Source organism: Mobula hypostoma, chromosome 14 (genome assembly GCF_963921235.1).
Source record: "Mobula hypostoma chromosome 14, sMobHyp1.1, whole genome shotgun sequence".
Classification (NCBI taxonomy): domain Eukaryota; kingdom Metazoa; phylum Chordata; class Chondrichthyes; order Myliobatiformes; family Myliobatidae; genus Mobula; species Mobula hypostoma.
The window spans coordinates 44106468-44127292 of NC_086110.1; the positions used below are offsets into that span (position 1 = coordinate 44106468).

Consider the following 20825-nt stretch of genomic DNA (forward strand, 5'->3'; position numbering starts at 1 on the left):
CTTGCTCCTTGCTGCCTATACCTGTTGTGCACCTTCTCCTCCTCCTCCTCAACAAGGGCCTCAATAGTTATCGCTTCCATAAACTATTTTATTGTTGATCATTGAAAATACGTTAACTTTAGAAAAGCAAAATAACTGCTGTTAAATTTCTGATTTTAAAATCCCAAACTGGCCTACTTTTATCTTTGTTTTGCAGCATTTTCCGAAGACCTTATTATCTGACACGATTTTTGCCTGCACTGCTTACCCCTCGAGTGGTTTGTATTTCTTGCATCTTTGAGATTGAGCTGTGATAAACAGAATTAATTTTGACCAAAGATTAATTGAATCATAAAATTTCTGCATGAAATGTGGAGTGTTTGATTTTAATATCATTGACTTTTGTCATTATTTATAGCTGCCAGAGTCACTGGATTCACGTATGGCCTTTATTGATTCCTTGAGGAAGTAAGTTACTACTCTAAACCATTAAATGATGTGATTATCCAGATTGGAATGTTCAAAGGAACAATGCAATTACTAAGAAAGAAACACTTACATTCTTAGGCCTTCATTCCAACATTCGTAGCCTCCAATAGATAGTGGGGCATGAATGCAGTTTTTATTGCTGAGTAGATAAGGCTAGAAAACATAGGAGCAGAATTAGGCCATTCAGCCCATCAAGTATCTCTGCCACACTATCACAGCTAATTTATTATCCCTCTCAACCCCATTTTCCTGCCTTTTCCCCATGACCTTTGACTCCTTTACTGATCAAGAACCTATCAACCTCCACTTTAAATATACCCAATGACTTGGCCTCCACAGCCATCTGTGGCAATGAGTTGCACAGATCCACCACCCTTTGGCTGAAGAAATTCCTCCTCATCTCTGTTCTAAAAGGTCTTTCTTGTATTCTGAGGCTGTGACCTCGATCCTAGACTCCCCAACAATAGGAAACATCCATTCTATGACCACACTATCTAGGCCTTTCAATATTCGATAGGATTCATTGAGGTCCTCCCTCTTATCATTCTTCTAAATTTCATTGAGTACTGGCCCAGAGCCATCAAACGGCCCTCATACGTTCCCCTTTGCAATCCCGGGGTCATTCTTGTGAACTTCCTCTGGACCTTCTCCAATGCCAGCAGATCCTTTCTTTAATAAAGGACCAAAAACTGCTCACAGTACTCCAAGGCAATACACACAAAATGCTGGAGGAACTCAGTTGGTCAGATACCATCCATAGAAATAATTAAACAGCCGACATTTCAGACTGAGACCTTTTCTCAGGACTGGAAAGGAAGGGGGAGATTCTGGAATAAAAAGGTGTGGGGAGGGGAAGAAGGAAGGAAGGTGATAGCTGAGGCTCAGTGGATGGAATAGGGGACATGAAGTAAGAAGCTGGGAGCTGATGGGTGGAAAAGTAAAGGGATGGAAAAGGAAGAATCTGATGGGAGAGGAGAGTGAACCATGGGAGAAAGGGAAGAAGGAGGGGCATCAGGGATGGGTGATAGGCAAGTGTGAAGAAGAGGTAGGAAGCCAGAGGGGGAGCAGAAGAACGGGGAAGGAAAAAAAGTTACGGAGGGAGAAATCGATGTTCGTGCTATCAGGTTGGAGGGTACCTAGATGGAATACAAGGTGTTAATACCATAGGACATAGGAGCAGAATTAGGCCATTCAGCCCTTGAGTCTGCTCCGCCTTTCCATCATGGCTGATCCTGGATCCCACTCAACCCCATTCACCTGCCTTCTCGCTATATCCCTTGATGCCCTGACCAGTCGGGAAACTAACCACGGACTTGGCCTCCACTGCAGTCTGTGGCAGAGCAATCCACAGATTCACTACTCTCTGCTTTAAAAAAAAATTACTCCTTATCTCTGTTCTAAAAGGTCACCCCTCAATTTTGAGGCTGTGGCCTCCAGTTCTGGATACCACCACTAAAGGAAGCATCCTCTTCATATCCACCCTATCTAGTCCTTACAACATTTGGTAGGTTTCAATGAGATCCCCCCGCATTCTTCTAAATTCCAGTGAGTACAGGCCCAAAGCTGCCAAACACTCCTCATATGTTATCCCCATCATTCCTGGAATCATCCTTGTGAACCTTCTCTGGACTCTCCAATGACAATACATTCTATCTGAGATATGGAGCCCAAAGCTTGTTGACAATACTCCAAATGCAGCCTGATAATTTCAAGATTTGTCAGGATTTAAGAATTCCCCTTAAGGAAACCATGCTGACTTTAGCCTATTTTATTGCGTGCCTCCAAGTATCCTGAAATCTCATCTTTAATAATGGACTCCAACATCTTCCCAACCACTGAAATCAGGCTAACTGACCTATAATTTACTGTCTTTTGCCTGCCTTTTTTTTAATTGTGGTTTGACTACAAGGTACAAGTCTGCCCATGTAAGTCAGTATGAATTGGTGGGTTTACTTGTGTCATTAATAGAAGTGTGGGGAAATTCCACATTTGGGAAATGAGCTCATCTAAGGGATGAATGAGTAATAAAGGAGTCTCCAGGGAAGATGGCTGAGTGTCTTTGTTTTCAGTAGTTAATGGGAGAATGGTTAATTAGTGGTCCAGAATCTATCGATCAGGATAAATGATCCGAAAATATGAGTGCAAATCCAACCAAGACAGCTTTAATTAAGAGGGTGTCATTAGCTAGGCTGGACTTTATTTATTGTTACTTGTCCCCCACAGATTCAAATGACCAGGTAGAGTATGGAGAAGATAAAATACATGTAAGATTAGTTTAAATTTGATGCTTGGCATGGATTTGGTGGAGTGAAGGGACTGCTTCCAAATGGAATCTCTCTGGCTTCGTTTCACCGATAGTTATAAGGCACTGAGTTTGTATGTGATGGTGATGCACAAGTGAGATACTTCTGCAAACTGAAATCTCCATCAACTGGGAAATTACATCAGAAGTCACCACCAGGTGCAGGTTGTCGGTTTCTCTGTTATTTTAGAAATGGTTCAGTGGAGAGCGTGTAGGCTTGGCTGCAGGCTTCAAGTGATGTGCCTTCTAGTTCTGGGGCTGGAGGGAGGATTGGCAGAGGTGGGTGATTGGCAATCAGGGGGCGGCACTGAAGGGGGTAGGCAGCTGGGGTCTGGGAGTAATTTCTTATTCTGCTCCTGGGAACTGAAATGGAAACAATTTATTCTTGACTCCAAGTGATTGCCTAAGGATAAAACATATAAATGTAAAGAAAGTTTCATGCTTATCTAACCCTTCCAGTTTTAGTACTCCTTTCATGGTATGTATGCCTCATGCACTTTGGGATTTTTTTCAGCAGAGTTTGAAAGGGAAGTTGTAACAAGCATAATGTGATGGAAGTGTTGTATGTACAGTACAGTACTACATAAATAGAACACTGGAGAAGGTATAACAAGTGTAAGGTGATGGAAGCATTGTATGTACAGTACTACATAAATAGAACACCTGAGTTAGTGAGAGTCTGTTGGCTTCATTGAATTACATGACATGTACAATAAGGAAGGAAGCCTTTTGACTGTGGGAATGATTTTACTTTCATAACTGCTATATTGTGTGTTTAAAATAGAATTTGCGAAGCTGAATTTACCTTGATAGAAACACATACAGGACTGTGCAAAAGTCTTAGGCACATATATATAGCTAGGGTATCTAAGACTTTAATATAGTACTTTTATGTACTGCTACCACACAAAAAAACAAACAAATTTCATGACATAGGTGAGTGATGATAAACCTGATTCTGATTTGGATCCCTATTATGGATGAGAGTAGGGAGGAGGCATGGGGAGGGGAATCATGGTTGCGAAAAGGGAGAGGGGAGGGAGCAAGAAGCACTAAAGAGACATTCTGTAATGATCAATAAACCAGTTGTTTGGAATCAAATGACGTTGCCTGGTGTCTCAGGGCTGGGTGTGTCTGCACCTGCCGTACCCATGCCCCTGGCACTCCTCCTGTGCCACCTGTTCCACACCCTCCCTACAGCCATTCCCAACATATTTTGCTCCCACTAGATTTAGAAACTCACTCTTTGCTCCACATTGACAAATACAGTACTGTGGAAAAGCCTTAGGCACCCTATCTACAGGTGTGTGTGTGTGTATGTTAATTATTTTGTGTTTCATAGTTTTAATTAATTTAGATCACTTTGTAGAGATCTGTTTTCACTTTGATTCAAAAGAGTTTTTTTTCTGTTGATCGGTGTCAAAAAAGTCAAATTAAAGCCACTGTGATTCAATGTTGTAAAACAATAAAACATGAAAACTTCCAGGGGGGGGGTTGAATACTTTTTATAGGCATGTCAAAGTGTAAGCAGATTGCTACAAAGTGGTCTAAATTAAATAAAAATAAAAATATTAAACACAAAATAATTGATTGCATAGGTATTCACCCCCCTCAAGTCACTATTTAGTAGATGCACCTTTGGCAGCAATAACAGCCTTGAGTCTGTGTGGATAGGTCTCCATCAGCTTTGCACATCTGGACACTGCTATTTTTCCCCCATTCTTCTTTACAAAACTGCACAAGCTCTGTTAGATTGCATGGGGATCATGAGTGAACAGCCCTTTTCAAGTCCAGCCATAAATTCTCAATGGGATTGAGGTCAAGACTCTGACTTGGCCTCTCCAGGGCATTAACTTTGTTGTTTTTAAGCCATTCCCTTGTAGCTTTGGCCTTGTGCTTGGGGTCATTGTCTCACAAGTCGCAGTTCTCTTGCAGACTGCATCAGGTTTTCCTCCAGGATTTCCCTGTATTTTGCTGCATTCATTTTACCCTCTATCTTCACAAGCCTTCCAGGGCCTGCTGCAGTGAACTATCCCCACAGCATGATGCAGCCACCTCACGGCAGACATGGTGTGTTTTTAATGATGTGTGGTGTTTATCTTACACCAAACATAACATTTAGTCTTTTGGCCAAAATATTCAGTTTTGGTTTCATCAGGCCATAGAACCTTCTTCCAGCTGACTTCAGAGTCTCTAACATGCCTTCTGGCAAACTCTACCTGAGATTTCATGTGAGTTTTTTTTCCAACAGTGGCTTTCTCTTTGCCACTTTCCCATAAAGCTGCTACTGGTGAAGCACCCGGACTACACTAGATTGCTCTTGTATTCAAGTATCTGATTGGCCAATGCAATGACCAGTAAAACTTGCTGAATCTCTAGATCCTATCTTACATTGGTTCTACATGTGCTGATGACAGTAAAAGAGTGAGATATTACTTGTATTTGTTGGGGGTAATTTCCTCATAGTTATCACATGCACATTACAATCATTTGGTTTTTCAGTGATTATACGGCTGATTTGCGATTGGTTCAAAGTTTAGTGAGGTTGCCCCATAACATGCATCACTTCTGAGTTAGCATCCATTCAGCTGATCTCATTGTATCCCTAGATCTGTTGTTCATCGATGGATGCCTTTATCTGATACACAGCGTGAATGTTACTGTTCCTCGTATTTTAAAGCAGTTCGATCATTGATGTTCTTCAGTAGTTTAATAAATACTTCCAGTGTTAACAGTAATTTGCTTTTGTTAATAGTTCTTTCTTTTATTGAGGATATTGGAAACAGATGTTTGCTTTAGCCCAACTGGTCAGTGCTGTGTTTCTGTAGCTTTCTATTTAATTTGTTTACCTAGTTTCAACCTTTCTTGAAGTCCATAAAACTACCCCAAGTTTGATTTATTGAGACAGCTATTATGCTATCTTAGTAACAGGTATTATCTCAACTGCTGTCGTACTGTTTCACCAAGTATTATTTATGTATAGTTTATGGTAAGCACCTTTTCATTACAACATTCAGTGAGTAACAGTAGGTTATAATTGTCATTTGCATGTTTTTTTTTTGATTACAGCAATTTCTGGTTAATTAACCCCTTTGTTTTTCTCCATCAGAGCAGATAAAATACCAGATAACGTGTATACAAGCTACATTCATGCTTGCGACAGGGAGAAACAGCGTCTGCTGGAAGGTTAGGCCCGGCTGCAGAGCTCTGACACTGTGATATTCTGACACCAGGCAGCACAAGACAAATGACAATTTTCTTGAGCTTTTCTGGGACAGGTTTGAGGAATGACATGGCTGCTGATCACACCTGTTTGGTGATGGGGGTTGCAAGGAGATTGGCAGAGAGCAGTCCAGAAGAGGGAAGGTTGCAGCAATCGGGTGGTGGTTTTGCTTTGGGAAGGAGCATGTGAGCCGCAGCTGGAGAATGGGGAGAGGCTGGTCTGTAATGGATGAAACAGAAGTGTAGAGGAAGTGTGTGTGCGTGTGATGCATATGGTCTGTTTTTCATTTGGACACAATTACTTATTTTCTGTTCATAGCACCCCTGTATATTCATCCCCACATCAAAAGCATTTTGCTGTAATATAGAATCATGTGCCAGTTAGAACATGCCCGACACATTTGTTCTTTTGTCACTGATCAAATTTTCTGTATGGTGGGGGATGCATTGTGGTGGTGACTGGGATTAGAGGGAAGAAAGGCAGTCATTACTAATCCCAATTTTTTCACCATTTTCAATTCAATATTCTAGAGTCATTGAAAAATACAGCACAACAGGCCCTTTGGCCCATCCAGTCCAAGCCAAACCATTTAAACTGCCTACCCCGCATCAACCTGTACTGGGACCATAGCCCTCCATACCCCTACCATCCATGTACCTATCCATACTTCTCAAACATTGAAATTGAGCTTGCATGCACCACTTGTACTGGCAGCTCCTTCAGCACTCTCGCGACCACCTAGGTGAAGAAGTTCCCCCTCGTGTTCCCCTTAAACTTTTCACCTTTCACCCTTAACCCATGAGCTCTAGTTGTGGCCCCACCCAACTGCAGTGGCAAAAGCCTGTTTGCATTTACCATATCTATACTCCTCATAGAATCAATTCCTTGCTGTCTTTCTCTTTCACTTTCAATAAAGCCAAACTACCCCTTGCACTCTTTTTTTCATGTCTCAACTTTCCTGCACATATACACTCCCACCTCCTTGGTTTTACCCTTACCCTTAATCCTGACCCTCTTTTCCCCACCTATTTTTCCTCTGTCTTTTCTTTGTACTCCATCCTCTCAGTCTGGCCTTTTACCCATCATTTTTGTGTGTTTGGACAGGGTTATGATTTTCTAATAAAGTATGAGTAGAAGTTTAACACTCACCATCTATATAAGCGGGCGATAGGACAGTTTTAGTGTGTGCATTTTATAAATGAAAAGTCTCTAGTTAAAGATATTAAATGTTACGTGTAGACACGCCGAAGAACATTTATTTATATATACTTTAGAAGTCATATACAGGGGTAATATTGACTAGCTTAAGCAATAAAAGAAGACTGTTGTACTTCAATAATCTAAACCTAAAATGAAATAACTTTACATAAAATTGTTTATCATTTTGAAATTAGGTGTTTCAGCGTCTGAGGAAATGGAGCATCCAAGGGAACCAATCAATGTCCTGTCTGCTGCTCTGGAAGAGCTCAGGAGAGTGGCCACCAGTCCAAACAGAAGTGAAGGTAGGAGATGCGTGTTGATGGAATCATGCTGCCCATCTTATAATGGTAACCTAATTTGAGAAAGTAAGGGCAGATCTTTCTTGTTCTAACCTTCATCAAAATTCATGACTAATAATGTTTGTAATTTTAAGAGGAATTTGGATTATGAGGACACGCAGTCCCCTTTTATTGTCATTTAGTAATACATGCATTAAGAAATGATACAATGTTTTTCCAGAATGATATCACGGAAACACATGACAAACCGACTTAAAAACTAACAGAAACCACATAATTATGACATATAGTTACAAAAGTGCAAACAATACCATAATTGATGAGAACAGATCATGGCAAGGTAATGGTCTCAAAGCCTCTCGAAAGTCCCATCATCTCACGCAGACGGTAAACCTCCAGTGCTGCCAACTTGCCAATGCCGCATACTGGAAGCACCCAACCACAGTCCGACTCCGAGTCCATCCGAAAGCTCTGAGCCTCCGACCACCTCTCTGACACCGAGCACCATCTCTGCCGAGTGTTCCGACCCCAGCCCCGGCAACAGGCAATAGGCAAGGCCGAGGATTTGGGGCCTTCGTCTCCGGAGATTCTCGATCGCACAGTAGCAACAGCAGCAAAGCGGGCATTTCAGAAGTTACTCCAGGTGTTCCTCTGCGCTTCTCACAGCTGTATTCATCAAATCCAGATTGTGCACGGCCCCCTAGTTACATGTAATCGATATCATTTGGAACGGCCGCACATGCTGCGTCGCGCCGCCATCTTCTCCTCCCTCCTTTCACATCATGTATGTATGTTTAGAAGCAGGGCAGGCCATTTGGCTTCTTTAGACACCTCTGCCATTTCATTCATTGTGGCTGACCTGCTGGTGACCTCAAATCTGCATGCCTATCTATTCTCAGTAACCTTTCACATCCTTGCTTATCCTTTCTCTCCATGTGGCTTAAAGATATTTTAATCATTCTGAGGAAGAGTGTTACAAAGACTTGTGTCCCATCTCATCTGTTGAACTCCCTGCGCCCCTGCCATTTTTAAACAATGACATTTGTTTCCAGATTTTTCTACAATACTTGCGCTACATAGTTACCTTGTCATTACCATTCAAATTGAGTCATTGAGCAATACAGCACAACCAGTCCATGCCAACCATGATGCCTACCCAACTAGTCCATATTTCCTGCATGTTTCCTGTATCCCTCCAGGCTGTTCTGCCCCATCCACCCACGTACATAACCTAGAGCTTCTTAAATGTTAACCTTGTACTTACCTCAACTAGTTCTTTAGACAGCTCATTCCAGATATAGTACTCACTACCCTTTGACTGGAAAAAAAATTAGCCCTCACACCCTTGTATTTTTCCCTTCTCATCCTTAAACCTAAGCCCCTACTTTTGAACTCTCCTACCCTGGAGAAAGGTTTATTTTAAAATCTGAAGTTTGTAATGCAATAAATAAGATGAAGAAAGGAAAGGCAGCAGGTCCTGATGAATTAGTAATAGAACAAATTGTCTCCCTTGAAGATGTGGAATTGACAAACTTACTGATTTAGTCAATGACATTTATGAGACAGGATCTATCTATCAACTGTAAAAAGACAGAATGTATGGTGATATCCAAAAAGAAGGAGAATCCTATCTGCAGGCTGAGAATAAACGGGGAAGACATAAAACAAGTACAGAACCTTTGCTACTTAGGAAGCTGGGTGACATCAGGTGGCAGGTGCGACATGGACATCAAAAGAAGAATAAGGATGGCAAAAGAAACCTTTCCGAGAATGAAGAGTATACTGACCAATACTAAACTAGGCATGACAACCCGCCTCAGAGAACTGAAATGTTACGTTTATCCAGCTATGTTATATGGCTCAGAATGTTGGACAATATCTAGTGACATGAGGAAATGAATTGAAGCAGCAGAAATGTGGTTTTTGAGGAGGGTGCAAAGAATATCATGGACGAAACGAATATCTAATGAGGATGTCATGAACAGAGCAAACACAAAAAGAGAAATAATGTATGAGATCATGAAAAGGCAACGTAACTTCATTGGACATGTGATTAGGAAAGAGGAGTTAGAATGCACGGTAATTATGGGAAAGATTGAAGGGAAGAAAGCAAGAGGAAGACAAAGACAAATGATGATGGAGACAGCCCCCAGAGAACTGGAAATGAATACCAATGAATTGATCCACTTGACCCGAAACAGGAGTGTGTGGGCCATGGCAGTCAAAGCTCAAACTGGGCACAGCACCTGGTGATGATGACCCTGGAGAAAAGACCTTATGTATAGCTCTCATAATTTTGTACACTTTGATGAGGTCTCTTCTCATTGTCCTAGGTTCCAAGAAATAAAACCAAACCTGGCCAATTTCTCCTATAACTCTGGTCTTAATGTCTTCATTGTCATAAATCTTTTCTAATTTAACCATTTCCTTCCTTTAACAGGTGACCAAAACTATGCAGAGTACTCCAAGTGTGACTTAAACGACTGCAATATAATGTCCCAAATCCTATACTCAATGCCTGACAAATGAAGGCCAGTGTTTTCGTCACCTTGTCACCCTATAATGCTGGAATCTTGTATATTTCAGTCAAGTCCCCTCTCTGTCTTTAAAACTCCTGTGGAAACAAGCTCAGTCTACTCAGCCTAGGTCCTACTTCAAAAGGCAACCCGATCAATCCAAGTATTAATTTGTTAAAAATTCCAAAGCATTAACGTCCTTCCTTGGATAAGGAGAACAATACTGTGCACAGTATTCCAGATGTGATCTTACCAATGCTTTGCATAATGGAACGCTACCTTCCCTTCATACTTTTGCATTCAGTTGCTTTAGCAACAAATGATAACAATCTATTAGCTTTTCTAATATCATGGTGCTGTACCCTTTTGCCAACCATGCATGAGGATGCCCAGAACCCTCTGCTCCGTAACTCTGAGAATTCCACATTAAAGCAAGTTAACCCAAGTTCAAACTAGCAATCATTTCCTGTGAGACTGTGCCCATTGGGAAATTTGACTTGGGTTTTCCATATCTTTCAAGTCAAATCATTTTATGAACTTTTTGAACTCAGTCTTAATTACTTGTTTCCTATCCTTTTGCCATAGCTTGGGAGCTTTTAGTTGCAACTTTGACCTTCATTGAAACTAGAAGCACATCTTGCAGAGGTCACCAATGAGATTTTGTCATTTCTTCAGGATATCATGAACAACTTTGCTTTTAAATGGTGGAATGATTTTCATGTATCCATATTGAAGGCTCTGGTGCAGGAATGTACTTCCAGAGAGGGCTACCTAATAAAGGAGCAGTCAGCTGGTTCTCCCGTTAGGTCAGTGATGTAAGGGTTTCCTGCGTAAAACTTTTAATTTTTTTAAATTCCCAAAACAAAAGAAGTATGATGTAGTCATGTTCTTAATGAAAATAAAAGAAATAATAAGGTATTTCATAAACCTCTGATCTTTGCAAGGTTCTTTGCACACAGCAAAGTTCTTTTGGAATCTGATATCTTGTTTTGGACAGAGAACACAAGGATTTAAAAGAAAAGTAATCGTTTCCCAAGATCGAGGTATAACATAGCCGAAGTAAAAGAAAATCGTGTCCATATTTGAACATGTCGCTGTCAAGGTTGAAGTCCCTCTGCCCTTTGTAAACTTCTGACTGACAACAAGGTCTCCAGTCAAACTTTTGCGGGTTGTCAATTTGTCCATGCTTCTAGATGTCCAGGACATTCACAGTTATTCAATGAGAAATGAACAATTGGGGAAAATACTTATTTTAAATAATTGGAAAATTTAAAGCAAATATAAGTAATTAAAAATACTTGTCTTTATTCTTAACTGTCCACCCCACTGTGTAAATCACCAAATAGTTGAATGGACTGGTAGATCCTGTGGCAGGTTTTAATGTGGTACGAAGTAAGGGCAGGTACTGTTGGATTGCTTGCTGACCCCAGGGGCAGGGAGGAATGATTCCCATATTTGCCAGTATTTACTGGTGAAATTGGACCAGTCTATCTTCACTTAAGATGCAAATGGTGTTCTGCATATCTGCTTATGGTAATGATGTGTAATCTTTTCCAGATGTTTCTGCTCAGATTGCTGTAATCTCTGGTCAATTGAAAACTATGATAGATGATGGTGATGATTACACTGCAGTGGATAAACCAATCCAACTAAATACTGTTAGGGATAAATTGGGGCCTCTGGAATTAGAGGTAAGTATTCTTTTGGATCTGATTTTGAATTAATTAAAGTGTAGTTGGTTGACTCTTGATCAGGAAGGGTGTCAGACGTTACTGGGGGAAGGAAGGAGAATGGGGTTGTGAGGGAAAATAAATCAGCCATGATTGAATGGTGGAGCAGACTCGCTGGGCCGAATAGCCTAAATTCTGCTCCAATGTCTTATGGTCTTAATGGTTCGTGAGATATTCTATGTGTTGATCAGATTTTGTGAGCAATTCTAGCTGGGTGTGTGTGCACCTTTTAGGTGTGTCTGTGTGCAGAGAAGGCGTGTGTATGTGCATGAGAGAAATTGTTCAGTGTTTAATTCTTACAGTGTTACAAAATGATCTGATAAGGGTAATTTATTCTGTTATTTTATTTGTTGAATCAGGGCCAAATACCTAAACTTGGACTCTGTCCAAACTTTGTGTTGTTTCATCACTTTACGTGCCAGTTTGATTTTCACTTTGTCACTCTTGCTGTAAACAAAAATGGTCTGAGAGCAAAGATATTGTGGACAAGTGAGGAATGAGGGCAGAAACACACCTTCTGTGTGTTCTCACCACACCACCCATATTACCTAACTAGCATTAAAAGAACCTGCCTCATCTTGTTGATAATCTAATCTTTGTGGCTGAATGCAAGCTATCCCCCTTGTTCTGGACTCCTAAGTTTTACTTCTTGTTCTCTTTTTGACATATTTGAGCCATCTGAAGTGGGAGTGGGTTCAGTTTGTGGGGGGCTGTATATCTCCCTGTACAGAAGCTAGATAGATAATAGCACTAATTACTGGTCTCTTGGATTAATTTGTGAATCTTAAGTGAGCAGAAAGTACATTTTTCTAGTTTCCTTTCTTCCTCATTCACTCCAACCGATACCTTACTTTGTTTCCAGGTTTATCAGCTTTTATTCCTTCCTGCACTAGACAGGCAGTGGATGTAATTGTAAGGCATCATCAGTGGCCATCACTAGTTTTTATCAGATAGGCTGAACAAACTAAATTGTTCTTTCCTGGTGGTCACTGCACAGTTTCATAAATAATTTGATCCAGATGCAGTAGACAGTGATGTCCACTGGACCAATTGAGGGGTACTGAAGGTGTTTTTATTGTGAGAGTAAGCATGAAGAGTGCATCACAAAGTTTGGCTATTAGCATGACTTGTAAAGGAAGAGAACTGGGCATTAACTTTAGTCATATATTGAATAGTATTTGTCAATGAATAAAATCATCTTGTATCTGAATATAAGATGTTTATAATATATCATTATTATAACAATAATGGTATAGGATATTATTAAATAATATCTTATAATATACTATAAATCGATCCAGTGATTTGATTTCTTCCAGGTTAATTGAGCAGTGCAGCCCAAGCACAGAAGTGTTTGTAATGTAGAACTGATTCCTGAATAGCTGACATCATCACATTCATGCATTCTTGGTGTGGTAGTTACCAGGCAGCTCACTGTGATTAGAAAACCAGCCACACAGGATGACAAGCTCATTCTATCTCAAAGAATACATTAGAAAGAATTCATAGACGATCAACAATAACACTCCTTACAGTGGCTTCAATCATGTAGAAAGATTGGGATGATTTGGAAACAAAGAAAATCGAGAGGATTTTTCGGAGAGCTTCAGAGGAATGTCTGTAACCACAAACCAGTAGTAGATATTTTCCCACCATCTATATGGAACAAATTGCCAGAATAAAATGGTTTATTAATTGGTTGGTCCAAATATTTAAAAGGAAACTGGGTCAGTATCTATTTAGAAAGTAGAATGAGCAGTGTAGTGACATTGATGTTTCTCATATCAACGGGGACAGATAAAAGCTACTTTTGGGGAATGGGGAAAAACTATGGATTGACCAGTTTGACAGGGTCTGATTTTTATTATGTTTGAATTCAAACACAGCCCCCTTCGCAAATTGTTACTGCATTGGTGTGAATATTTCAAATTCTCTGGATGCACCAATGTATTTAAAAATCTGTACTTTAATAGAAATTAATTAACTGTATGATTGGATAAAAAACTGGATTAGCTCTATGTGGGAGCACGAATTACAACTGCTATGTACAGTACTTTAAAATATAATCTAATTCAGGCAATGTGTAATGCCTATTTTGTAGGTCAGAGACCTCCTATTGAAGAGTTTTTGTCAGATCTTTCTTACAACTTCAAGTTTCAATCCATCACAGAGGTAAGCAACTACTGTGATTTTCATGAGAGGAACTTGTATAAGGAACTTAAATGTCTACAAATGCCTTGTCTGTTAGTCATTAGAAGGTGGGCATTGGTCTGATAATGTAGATTAACAGGTTTAGCTGGAGCAGAAAGAAAAATCTATTTATGTGTAGTGCTGTTTGCCTATATGGACTACAGATTACAACAGGAGAAGAAAATGCGTGTGAAAAGGGCAATGTTATGATAGTGATGGAGTAATTCCATATGCAGATAGACTGGCAAAATTCTAATTGGTGCTGATCCCAAGAGAGAGAATTTGTAGAATACCTAGAAGATGGCTTTTTAGAGCAACTTATGGTTGAGCCCACAAGGGGAAAAGCTATTCTGGATTGGGTGTTTTGTAATGAACTGGATTTGATTAGGGAGCTTAAGTTAAAGGAACACTTAGGAGGCAGTGATCATAATAAGATAGACTTCACCCTGTAATTTGAGGGGGAGAAGCTGAAGTCAGATGTATTAATATTACAGTGGAGTAAAGGGAGTTATGGAGGCATGAGAGAAGAGCTGGCCAAAGTTGAATGGAAGGGGACACTAGCAAGACAGACGGCAGAAGAGCAATGGTGGAGTTTCTATGAGCAATTTGGAAGGTGCCGGATAAATACATCCCAAAGAAGAAGTAGTATTCTAAAGGCAGGATGATGTAACTGTGGATGACAAGGGAAGTCAAAAACAACATAAAAGCAAAAGAGAGGGCATACAGCAGAGCAAAAATTAGTGGGAAGTTGGAGGATTGAGAAGCTTTTAAAAGCCAACAGAAGGCAACTAAAAGAACCATAAGAGGGGAAAAGATAAAAGATGAAGGCAAACTAAATAGTAATAACAACAATACCAAAAGTTTTTTCAGATATATAAAGAGTAAAACAGAGGTGAGAGTAGATATCTCACTGCTGGAAAATGATGCTGGAGAGGTAGTAAAGAGGAACAAGGAAATGACGGACAAATGGAATAAGTATTTTGCATCAGTCTTCACTGTGGAAGACACTAGCAATATGATGGAAGTTCGAGAGTGTCTGGGGGCAGAAGTGAATGCAATTGCTATAACTAGGGAGAAGGTGCTTGGGAAGCTGAAAGGTCTGAAGGTAGATAAGTCACCTTGTGGATGTCCAGATAGACACACTCTAGGGTTCTGAAAGAGGTAGTTGAAGAGATTGTGGAGGCATTAGTAATGATCTTTCAAGATTCACTATATTCTGGCATGGTTCTGGAGAACTGGAAAATTAAAAATATTACTCCACTCTTCAAGAAGGGAGGGAGGCAGAAGAAAGGAAATTGTAAGTCAGTTAGCCTGACCTCAGTGGATGGGAAGGTTTTGGAGTCGATTGTTAAGGATAATTTCAGGGTACTTGAAGGCACATGATAAAATAGGACAAAGTCACCATAGTTTCCTTAAGGGAAAGTCTTGCCTGACAAATCTGTTGGAATTCTTTGAGGAAATAACAAGTGGGCCTCCATTGGAGTATTGTGAGCAGTTTTGGGTCCACTAAATGACAGGATATGCTGTCATTGGAAAGGGTTCAGAGGAGGTTCACAAGAATGATTCTGGGAATGGAAGGGTTATCGTACGAGGAGCATTTAATGGCACTGGGCCTGTACTCACTGGAATCTAGAAACGTGAGGGAAGGATCTCATTGAAATCCATCGAATGTTGAATGGCCTAGATAGAGAGGATGTGAAGAGGATGTTTCCTATAGTAGGGGTGTCTAGGATCAGAGGGCACAGCCTCAGAATAGAGGGACATCCATTTAGAATGGCGATAAGGAGAAGTTTCTTTAGCCACAGGGTGGTGAATCTGTGGAATTCGTTGCCACAGGCGGCTGTGTAGACCAGGTCATTTGATGTATTTAAGGCAGAGATTGATGGGGTGAGAAAGGTTGTGGGAGAAGGCAAGAGAATAGGGTTCAGCGAGAAAATGAATCAGCCATGATGAAATGGCAGGGCAGACTTGATGGAGCCAAATAATCGAATTCTATTGCTATCTTTTGTGGTCTTACATGAATATGTCATCTCCAACCAAATAAAGTCAATGAAAATAAAAATCCCTTGTCGTGCAAAAATTTCTTAATCTTAAAAAAAAACTCCAAATCAGATGGAGCAGGATCCAGAAGCCTCAAGTCTACACCTGCCTTAGGTTTTTAAAATATAATCTCATGTTCAAGAGGCACTGGTAATTATCTGGATATTGTAACTGTTTTGTACAAATTGGTTCTGTTTCAAGTCCAAATGGGATTTTTAAAAAAAGCTTTGTTGGTTGCTGAAGATGCTTAAAGACCTGCAGAACTTGCACAACCTGGAACCATTTGCAGAGTCTGACATGCTTTTAATTTCTCTTTCTGTCAATATTGGGCATATTTAAAAGTATTACATTATGCTTATAGGCAAAGTGAATGGGCATCTTTGTTTGTGAAAATGTTGTGTGGTCACAAAAGACTTCTACGTGCTGTTCTTCTCAGAGTCCTACAGCTCACCACCCTTCAGGTAAGAGGATGGTACATAGGGAGTATTGAAAGGTTCTGAATTGTTAAGAAAGGTGATTAGTAGAGAGTCATTTTCATACTGGAGGTGGAAATGGAATATTTTCTATCCTGACGTTCATAAAGTACAGGGGACAAAGAATACCACTAAATGTGTGTTTTGCCCTCACCTTCAGAGGGTGCAGAGGAGACTTTCCCCAGGGTGGAGGTGGCTAATTCAAGTGGGCATAATGTAAAGGTGATTGAAGGAAAGTATAGGGGGATGTCTGATGTAAGTTCTTCATACAGCCAGTGGTGGGAATGTGGAACACCCTGCCAGTTGTGGTGATAGAGGCAGATACACTTAAGAAACTCTTAGATAGGCACATGGATGATTGAAAGAAAAATGGAGGGTTATGTAGGAAGGAAGATTGATCTTAGAGTCGGGTAAAAGGTTGCACAACATCATGGGCTGAAGGGCCAGTACTGTGTTGTACTGTTCTATGTTATAATTAACTGTTTACCCTGTTTTTGAGGCAGCCCAAGACATCATATCCCCTTCAACAGGATGAAAAGTAATGACTTAGCGTTTAAATTTTTAGGAATTTTGAAAATAATTTTGGTCCAATTGTTAGTTTGTAAATGCTCTTCAGTATTTCCAAGATTTTTTTTTATCATCTCTAAATTTTTTAAATCATCTCTTCTTTGTATCTAGGGTTCTTCGCTCAGTGATGTTCACATTCTAGGACTGGCTGGCTTTACCATTCACATACACATCTTGCAGATCTGCATTTCAGTGGAGAGCCCACAATCAGCTGATACAGAAGATGTGCCGTTTGTTAGCTATCTAAACCGGTTCCTTGTGTGTAGCACTGGGGATAATTTGACATTCTGCCTGAGGTGAGTGCAGAGACAGACCCGGTGTAAAGTGTCAGTCGCATCCATCAATGAAGGAAGAGAAAAAGTGTAGCAGACTTTATTGGTACCATGTGATCCCCACCATCACTGGCATGGCCTCAGCAGTGTGTACTATTTATGGTGAAGCTACTCCCTGGGTTACCCCTACAGCATCTCTCAATTCTATGACCTCCACCAATAAAACAGGGACAAGTCTGCAGGTTCCTGTTCAAATTGAACGTCATCCTGATTGGAAAATATGTCACTGGCCCTCCATTGTCACTGGGTTGAACTCCAGTATGAGTACCTCCACCAGGAGGACTGTGGTGGTTCAGTTGACTCACCATAGCCTCTGGAGGGCAGTAGGGAAGGGGCAATAAATGTTGTCCTTGTCAGTAATGTTCCCATTCCTTCACATTGAATTTATGCTTACTGTAAATAGTTTTTCTTTAATTCCATCTGAGAATTGGCAGTGGCTGTGGATTGTAAATCATCTCTTTCCCTTGCAGAGTCAAGTGGTTAACAGATGGATCAGATTATGATACCGATCCCAGCCACTCTACACAGTGCATGCATTACTGCACGTCCTTTCTCATCTGTGAATGAAGTCATATATTTTTTTCTGGCAGGTTTTGTACAGTAGCGGTGGTTTATGCGATCTGCTTGTCGTCATCATCATCATCATCATCCTCGTCCTCACTCGATGTCGTAACACAATTTGTTCCTTCTGGGTTCGTGCAAAAGGTGAAACATTTTGTGAGCGAGTTTATTGCTGTAACTCTTTGGCCAACTTCACAAAGAGATAATTGCATCCTAATTTGGAAGTTTGATTTATCCTTTATGTTAATAAAAGAATCATTGTCTGTACTGTCTGAGTTTAACTCCTAACCGTTAGGAGTTACAATGGCTACTTGTAATACTATTTATAAAGGTTAAGCCAACTTGGCTGGATATTGTGTTCAGCAGAGTATTTTTAAAAACATACTTGCTTTTACCATAAGTGGCTTCCCAAAACACTTGGTGTGAGTTGCTGAATAATTAGAGACCCATTTCAGAGTAGCTGTGTCACCTGTGACAAGACGAGCAATAGCAGATTTTTAACCAGCCTGGCTGAAAAATCCTCAGTGACTTTTGTATAGATTTGAAACCAGGAAGTTTATAATTAAAATATTTAATTCAATGCGAAATAATAGAGAGTAAAGTTACATGAGAGAAGAACAGGTGGGATCAACAGGAATTCTGCAGATGCTGGAAATTCAAGCAACATACATCAAAGTTGCTGGTGAACACAGCAGGCCAGGCAGCATCTATAGGAAGAGGCGCAGTGGACGTTTCAGGCCGAGACCCTTCATCAGGACTAACTGAAGGAAGAGTGAGTAAGGGATTTGAAAGCTGGAGGGGGAGGGGGAGATGCAAAATGATAGGAGAAGACAGGAGGGGGAGGGATGGAGCCGAGAGCTGGACAGGTGATAGGCAGAAGGGGATACGAGAGGATCATGGGACAGGAGGTCCGGGAAGAAAGACGGGGGGGGGGTGACCCAGAGGATGGGCAAGAGGTATATTCAGAGGGACAGAGGGAGAAAAAGGAGAGTGAGAGAAAGAATGTGTGCATAAAAAAGAGTAACAGATGGGGTACGAGGGGGAGGTGGGGCCTAGCGGAAGTTAGAGAAGTCAATGTTCATGCCATCAGGTTGGAGGCTACCCATACGGAATATAAGGTGTTGTTCCTCCAACCTGAGTGTGGCTTCATCTTTACAGTAGAGGAGGCCGTGGATAGACATGTCAGAATGGGAATGGGATGTGGAATTAAAATGTGTGGCCACTGGGAGATCCTGCTTTCTCTGGCGGACAGAGCGTAGATGTTCAGCAAAGCGGTCTCCCAGTCTGCGTCGGGTCTCACCAATATATAAAAGGCCACATCGGGAGCACCGGACGCAGTATATCACCCCAGTCGACTCACAGGTGAAGTGATGCCTCACCTGGAAGGACTGTTTCCTGTGAGTCGACTGGGGTGATATACTGCGTCCGGTGCTCCCGATGTGGCCTTTTATATATTGGTGAGACCCGACGCAGACTGGGAGACCGCTTTGCTGAACATCTACGCTCTGTCCGCCAGAGAAAGCAGGATCTCCCAGTGGCCACACATTTTAATTCCACATCCCATTCCCATTCTGACATGTCTATCCACGGCCTCCTCTACTGTAAAGATGAAGCCACACTCAGGTTGGAGGAACAACACCTTATATTCCGTATGGGCAGCCTCCAACCTGATGGCATGAGCATTGACTTCTCTAACTTCCGCTAGGCCCCACCTCCCCCTCGTACCCCATCTGTTACTCTTTTTTATGCACACATTCTTTCTCTCACTCTCCTTTTTCTCCCTCTGTCCCTCTGAATATACCTCTTGCCCATCCTCTGGGTCCCCCCCCCCGTCTTTCTTCCCGGACCTCCTGTCCCATGATCCTCTCGTATCCCCTTTTGCCTATCACCTGTCCAGCTCTCGGCTCTATCACTCCCCCTCCTGTCTTCTCCTATCATTTTGCATCTCCCCCTCCCCCTCCAGCTTTCAAATCCCTTACTCACTCTTCCTTCAGTTAGTCCTGACGAAGGGTCTTGGCCTGAAACGTCGACTGCGCCTCTTCCTATAGATGCTGCCTGGCCTGCTGCGTTCACCAGCAACTTTGAAATAGGTGGGATCAAGCGTGTTAATTGATTTGGGAACAACATTTTTAGATGTGTATAGAAAAGTTAAAATTTTTGAAAGAATGAAGCATCGCATTAAAATTTAACATAAGGAACAGAAGGAGGAGTTGCTTAAGTCACCTTCTCCATCATTTAATAAGATCATAAGATCTTTCACTTTGGCACCACTTCCCCTGCACTAAATCCTTGATTCCCTAAATGACCATTAATTATTTAAAGTCAGAGTTGTGGACAACAGTTAAAGTTCTTCATGCATTGAGTCATTTTCTGATTACACCAGCCCTAAGTCTATGTACTGTGTTTTTTCGGTAGCTAATGAGCCAGTTATTGCTTCATTTGTTTCAATGCTTAATATCAATGATGTGTCAGTTTGGTGAGGATGATTTTGTTCCACTGCTCATCTGATGATGATTTGTGGATCCCTGCATTGCACTGCACATGTGTGAATGCTGCTACTTGTTCTCCAGTCAGAACAACTGTGGGTGCAATAACCCCACTGTTAGACCTGGTGCAAAGACTAGCCTTCCTTCACATCTGAGTTGTTTTTGTCTTTTAGCTGCTGTATATAGTTCCTCGACTGATTCCAAAGTCTAGAAGAGAACACGGAGGGGTAGTAGAATTTACCTGGAATAATCTTGTTGGTCTTAATTTAAACTGGACCTCTGCAGCATTTTCAGTATTTAAGCACCGTACATTCAAGGAGCTTGCACAGATGAAAAACTTCCAGGTAACTGAAATATGTAGCTTTTCAGACTGCCTTTGATTAGCTGTATAAATATCCTTAAACTACAATTGAACACAATTTCACTTTACATTAGTAC

The 20825-nt window shown here is 41.0% G+C and overlaps 1 protein-coding gene across 2 annotated transcripts in view; it reads left to right on the forward strand.

The window, feature by feature from the left end:
* LOC134356239 (Fanconi anemia group A protein-like) overlaps nucleotides 1–20825 on the forward strand; it is a 128611-nt gene that overhangs the window by 68405 nt on the left and 39381 nt on the right. For both annotated transcript variants that reach the window (XM_063067033.1, XM_063067032.1), the window contains exons 20-29: nucleotides 197–257; nucleotides 398–447; nucleotides 5880–5956; nucleotides 7388–7495; nucleotides 11566–11699; nucleotides 13840–13910; nucleotides 16330–16429; nucleotides 17120–17304; nucleotides 17931–18045; nucleotides 20561–20731. In XM_063067033.1, the coding sequence (XP_062923103.1) occupies nucleotides 197–257; nucleotides 398–447; nucleotides 5880–5956; nucleotides 7388–7495; nucleotides 11566–11699; nucleotides 13840–13910; nucleotides 16330–16429; nucleotides 17120–17304; nucleotides 17931–18045; nucleotides 20561–20731 (1072 nt within the window). The remainder of the gene's footprint in view (nucleotides 1–196; nucleotides 258–397; nucleotides 448–5879; nucleotides 5957–7387; nucleotides 7496–11565; nucleotides 11700–13839; nucleotides 13911–16329; nucleotides 16430–17119; nucleotides 17305–17930; nucleotides 18046–20560; nucleotides 20732–20825) is intronic.